Genomic DNA, 6,000 nt, shown 5'->3' with positions numbered 1-6,000 from the left:
TCCAAAAGCATCTGACACCTGCAACAGGAGGACACAGCGAAGGGCGGAACGCTCCCGTGCTCCAGCCTGACCTGACAACAGCTTCTCCACTTCCCTACAGAGGATGGCACCAAGGTCAAGAGGAGCACAGGACCCCACCATAAAACCCAATGGGTCACCCAGCACCTGGGATAAGACCTGCAAAAATCACATTTTCCTTCCAATCAATCGCTTCACATGACGCTCTGTATCTACATCTTTCATTCTCCATGTTTTATTTTTACAGAGGAAAAAAGAATATGCAGCATAACAAGAAATCGCTAGTGATCAGCATCTTCAGCGTTGTGCACCAGACCAGGATGTGCCCTGGGAAACGCATCTTCCTTCTGGGTAGTATATAGGTGTTGCTAACACTGCAATTTGCTCTGACGTGCATATTTCATCCATCAAGAAGGAACTGGAACGTGGGGATCCGAGTTATTATCTCCTCATAATGATACAGGAGATGCTTGATGGTCTCTGTACAGCTGCAGAGCTCTCATTGGGTGTATACTGCTGGCAGGACTGCCGAGGATACATCCACACAGGCTTTTGCAGGGCACAAAGGCAGGAGAGATGGCCCTAAACAGGAGAGGTGAGCCTGAACTGTGCCTGATGTGTGATCTACACTGTCCTCCTTCAACTGCGACAACACTCAGTCAACCGCCGAGGATCAAATGGATCAAAACCAAAATGCATCACTTGCATGCTCTTCCCTAGCTAAGCTCCCTCTGCCTTACGAGAGGGCTATAAAATAAGGCAACTTCTCCCCAAACTCTGTTAAATCTTTACTCTTCCTCCAGAGTTTTTCAGGAACAAAGGGAGATCAGCTTCACCTAGTGCTCCCTGCAGATAGTGACTCCCAAATGAAGGCTAGGACATCTGCAAAGCATCACCTGGACAATACAAGCCCTGCTCCAGAGCACTCATGGAGCCTGTGCAGGATTTCCACAGCTCCCAGCCCCCACAAAGCCAGAAAAGAGTGAACAGCTTCCATCTCCACCAGCCTGCAGGACAAAATCCACCACTTACCTCCCAACATATCTGCTCTGAGACCATCAAGACATACTTGCTTGTTCTGTCATTATCCCCATGCTCATCCTAAGCACCACACACAGCTCTTCTGTGTCCAGGCAGGCATGAGATGGTCTCCAGTAGTTCCCCCTCTGCTCTTCTCCTGGCCAAGGGGGATCTCAGGCTTTTTCACTGCTTCACCTCAGTAACAGATGTATTTTACCCTCTCCACACATGGCCACAGCCCAGTTTCAGGTTCTTCTTTTTAAGCAATGATATCCAGGGTTTGGAGGTGTCCTGTCCAGGGCTTCGAGTTGTCCTTCAACTTTGCAGTGGCTCAAGGGCTCTCCACACCTGCCAGCCCAGGAGCTGAGGAAGGCCTGGGAAGGCTAAGAGGAGCTTCAGCAAAGGTGCAGAGGCACCTGGCCATTAGCACTAATCCTCAAGACCTTGAGCACCATCTCCTGGTCATTCCTGGACTCCATGGCAACTTAACCTCATGCATCCCCCACTTCACCATCACCTCAAAGCCTGGGGGATAAACTGTGCATGCAACCAAGGAAGAGAAAGGTGGGAGCCCTTCAAGACATGTGCAACACTTCAACGGGGTCATACGCTTGCTGCCACACGCACATAAAAAACGCCATGCAGAACATTAGCTCCACCAAGCCCCTCTCCTGGGAGCACCCCTTGCTGCTCACTTCTCTCCGAGTTGTAATAGGAACAACAAACTATCTCACTGGCACAAGCACCTTGGCATGCTCCTGTGTGACCATCTCTGACTGGTGGCTGTGAGCAGCCAGCACAAGATGCTGCTGGAAAACTCCAATCTGTTCATCTCTTGTGCTCTCGCAGCTCTGGGCAGCGTGATAAAACGGGTGCTGCTCACTGCAGGGTCTCAGGCTGCAAGATGCGGCAGGGATCACCGCTCAGTATGTAAATATTGCAGTGGCAGAGTTCAACCTTTTGGCATGAGGGAAAGGAAGATAAATGCTACCAGTCCCCTCAGAGCCACAGGAACCCTGCATCTATCTAATTGCACTTCATAATGGATTCAGCAAACCATTAATTATCAGATTATATTTTAGGAAACTGCAGATAAAAAAGCTTTATGAAATTTAGCCTTAAAGGGGCCAGTATGCTGCAATGAAGCTGTTGCATCGTGCTGGCACCAGAGAAGCAAACTTTACAGTAGGTATCTGAATGCATTTTACAAAGCAATGCCCTGTGTGCCACGGGGAACTTCTATGTGCAGTCACAGCAGCTATTGCACACTCAGACAGAAATGCCTTCATTAGTTCCAATCCACTGATACCAGTAACGAAGGCCCTTGGCATGCAGGCACAGCTCCTTCTCCTTTCTCAGATGTGGCAGCTTCAGCACGTGCTCAGTGAATTAGAAGAGGGGTGGGAGATCTCAGGGCTGTTTGCTTGCAAAGAGGATGTGGATGCCCAGACCTGCCTGTGACCCCTCTTTGTAATGGACAGTCACAGCAAAAACATGGATGGGATCAGACCTGTGCTACACAAGATATTACCTAAACAGCTCCAAAGCCATTTAGCACAACTCCCAAGAAGTCTCTGCTTGAGCAGAGAGGCCCAAATGTCAGCTCTGTGCTGGAGGAGTTTTCTAGCTGGCACAACAGGCAGCACAACGGTACATGGGAGAGCAACAGAAGAAACAAAGCAGCCCTTACTCACCCTGCAAAGCAGCAGATACCTGTGAGCACATCACTGATTCAGCCATAAAAATCTCCACCTTGAATTCTCAGGACAGTTTTTTCTTTGGTTTCACATACCCATACCACCCCAACTTTGTCCTGCACTAGTCTCCTCTCCTCCACTCTGTTCACAGCAGTGGAGGAACACACATGAACACACCATATTCCCATCTTTTCCTCTGCTTCTTTATTTCTCTTGAGCTGGAAGAGATGGGTGGTCCAGCTCACCTGAGCTGGCAGTTGCTGACTGCAGGGAGACTTCCCAGGCCCTTGTGAATGTCTACAAATCTCTCCTGTCCATGGCCATGCTGTGCTTGCTGCATGCCAGTTCTTTTGCAGTGACACATAGCCAGGGCTGCTTTCCCAAAGAAAGCCTGAATCTCCCTGCTGGAGCAGCACATTGAGGTACAGCTCCTGAACGAGTCTAGTGGATACCAGGCGCCATGCACGGGCACCTGCCACACACTCTCACTTGGCTTCTTCACAAATCAGAGTGACTTTGTCATCAAACAAGTCCTCCATAGTCACTGTCACCAGCTCGGAGCCAGTTTGGCTCGCTTGGGATTCGGGCAACGTCACAAAGACTTGGGAGCCAGCAAGTTGGGCGTTGTCAAAAGAGATGATGTGCTCTGCTGCTCCTTGCTCCGATGTCTGAATCACCTGCATGGAAGATGACCTGAGAGTCAGACACTTACAGCACCGTTTTCCCCACAATCACTTTGCTACCCACATCATTCCTAGGCTCAGCTCTAGTAATAACATTTAGCTTCATACCAGAGGTCTGCAATTACAATAGGCGTGAGACTAATGGGAAACACCAAACCACACACACCAATGATGCAAAAGAGAAGAACGGAGAGTAATTTAAATATTTCTCTCCACAAAATTGCTATAATTTAGCTCCACAAGCAGTCGTAGACAATAAACACTCTGTGATTATCCACTGGAGGAATGCCAGCCCAGGGAATCTTGTACACTGGGCTCCCTCATCTGAGGAGCTGTTCTCCACTGATGGCTGAGGTATTGAAGAGCAAGAGTCTGGGTTCAAGCCTAGCATTTGTCCAACAAAACAGCTATAATCTCACAGGGTATGTCATCTGGGTTCTAATAGCCTCTGAGTAACCAGGCACCTCTGCACACACTGTCAGTCCCTCCTCCTCGGCTCCTGAAAACCAGGACTGAGCTGCTTCCCCTCCAGCAAGCCCGCCTCACACTAGCACAGAAATCCTAGAGCACTGTGGGCTGAAGGGCTTGCATCCTAGACCCCTCTAAGAAGGGGGAATTGGGGAGCAGAAGGGGTGACAGGAGCCACAGGGTGGATTTGGGAAGAATAAGAGGGTTAGAAGGGGAGGTTGGGTGAACAACTGCGAGGGCTGCAGCACAGAGCAATCTGTACCTGCACAATCTGGGCTGTGGCGGCTTGGGAGAAGACCACCTTGGGATGCTCAGCACTGTAGTGCCCCTCCAGCTCGCCCTGGGAGGGGAAGAGCTCCCCACAGAGCTTGCAGGTGAAGGTGCTCTCCGTCTGCTTGAAGTGCTCGCTGGTGACGTGGTTCTGCAGGGCCCCTGGGAAGCGGAAGGATGCTGAGCAGTACAAGCAGCAAAACAGCTGGGAGCCTGCAGGGAGAAGCACTGCCCTGAGCCTGGGCTGCGATGGCCAGGGTCAGCCCAAGGGCACAGGGAGCTGCAAATAGCCAGGACACACAGCGCTGAAACCTACCAGGGACTCAAGGCACAGCGTGTGCCAGAGTCCCTTCTCTTGGCTACACCACTGTCTGTCAAACAGTTTGTAGCCGTTCAGATCTGATTCAGCTCTAGCTCCCTGCAGCACTGGCGTTCTGAAACCAGGTTGGTGTATCTGATTGTAGCCACAGCTGTCCCTTCTTGCAGACATCTCTTCTCCCTGTTCCCTTGCACCATCCAGCACTGCTCCTTGTTGGCCTGGCTTGCACTTCCTGATTCAGCTACTGCAAACCCATTATCCACCCCAGAGGCTCTCTCATCTCAGAGAGAGCGCTACGTCTAGGTCTTCTCCTTCCTCATTCTCCAGGCTGTGGTTGGCTGTCCCCTCCAATGTCTCCTGATCCACCTCCTCTCCTGCTATCCCATGCACAGCCCTGGGGACCCACCTTTTGTAGTAGTCTGGTCTGTCAGTGCACTCTGTCCTCACAACATTGCTTCAGCTTGCCCGCTTGCCAAAGGGCCCTTGATGTGGTTTCGCCAAGCCCAAGGCCCTCTCTAATCTTTCTGGTGCTAAACTCCTTTTTTTCTCCAGTCTCCCACTAGCTCTACCCTCCACAAACCCCAATGCTCAGGGTTCAGTTCCTTGTTTCTCTATGCTGATGTCTCCTCACCTGCATTTAGCTCTCTTCTCTGCTGTAACAAGCAAGTCCAGATCCCTCCTTGACTCCAGTGTCTCCAGAAGCTTAACAAACATGTCCCAGCCTCACCAAAACCAGTGCTTTTCCACTACATCCATATTTTCTGTTTCCTCACACTCTGCTTCCTTACCATGTCCATCTTCACTCTCCCGCTTACAGCTTAGATGTCACTCACTGATAGGAGCAGTCATTGCTCACAAGGTAACATGAACAACAGCAAATGTAACAGACCTGAGTGCCTGCACTTCACATGGACCTGCAGGAGGGCCAGCGTGGGGAAGAGCTCCTTGCACGTCTCACACTCGTGGAACTTCACATCTGCAAACAAGGGCAAGAACAGAAAAGCATGCACCCAAGGTCTTCTACAAGAGACCTTCCAGACCAGAGCTCTGTTAATACTTCAGCAACACCACACATGCATACAGACATGAGGAGCATCTTTGAAGATAAGGCAGGAAAAGGAGAGGCCAAGAGCAAGTGAGCTGCAAGACACTGAGATGAGGCTTGCCAGAAGAGATTGCTACAGGATACAAAGAATCTACTGTGATTTGCAGGTAAACAGGATGTGCAGCCTTGTCCTATCAGAGTTATTACTACATCTCTCCCAGCAGTCACCACATGGTTTTGTTCGCTAAAGAATGGGCCATTACCTGTGTGCTCTGTCTTGACATGCTTTCGGTGAGCAGCAGTGCTGGAGAAGGTTTTGTCACAGGAGCTGCACTGCAGGGAGGAGAACTTGGAGGAGCGGTGATTCTGAGCTGCAAAGACATCAGGGTGGTGGGTCCGGTTGTGATACCATAACCCTGACAACTGCTGCAATGATAAGGATCAAATCATGGTTACAATTCAAAGCCTTTCCAGGGGCAT

At 50.4% G+C, this 6,000-nt stretch overlaps 1 protein-coding gene across 15 annotated transcripts in view; it reads right to left on the bottom strand.

Moving 5' to 3' along the window:
- Positions 1-239: 239 nt before the first annotated feature.
- The window catches only part of ZBTB40 (zinc finger and BTB domain containing 40), a 42,109-nt gene continuing 36,348 nt past the window's right edge, over positions 240-6,000 (bottom strand). For 12 of the 15 annotated variants that reach the window (XM_075027616.1, XM_075027615.1, XM_075027626.1 and 9 more), the window contains 4 exons: positions 5,784-5,946; positions 5,365-5,451; positions 4,149-4,369; positions 240-3,412 (listed from right to left, as the gene is read on the bottom strand). In XM_075027616.1, the coding sequence (XP_074883717.1) occupies positions 3,221-3,412; positions 4,149-4,369; positions 5,365-5,451; positions 5,784-5,946 (663 nt within the window). In that variant the 3' untranslated portion in view covers positions 240-3,220. Of the gene's footprint in view, positions 3,413-4,148; positions 4,370-5,317; positions 5,452-5,783; positions 5,947-6,000 lie in introns of those variants that run through there. The other 3 variants (XM_075027625.1, XR_012650370.1, XM_075027629.1) reach the window with 3 other exon arrangements.

The sequence above is a fragment of the Buteo buteo genome, chromosome 5 (assembly GCF_964188355.1).
Source record: "Buteo buteo chromosome 5, bButBut1.hap1.1, whole genome shotgun sequence".
Taxonomy (NCBI): domain Eukaryota; kingdom Metazoa; phylum Chordata; class Aves; order Accipitriformes; family Accipitridae; genus Buteo; species Buteo buteo.
This window is presented reverse-complemented; position numbering and strand designations above follow the sequence as displayed.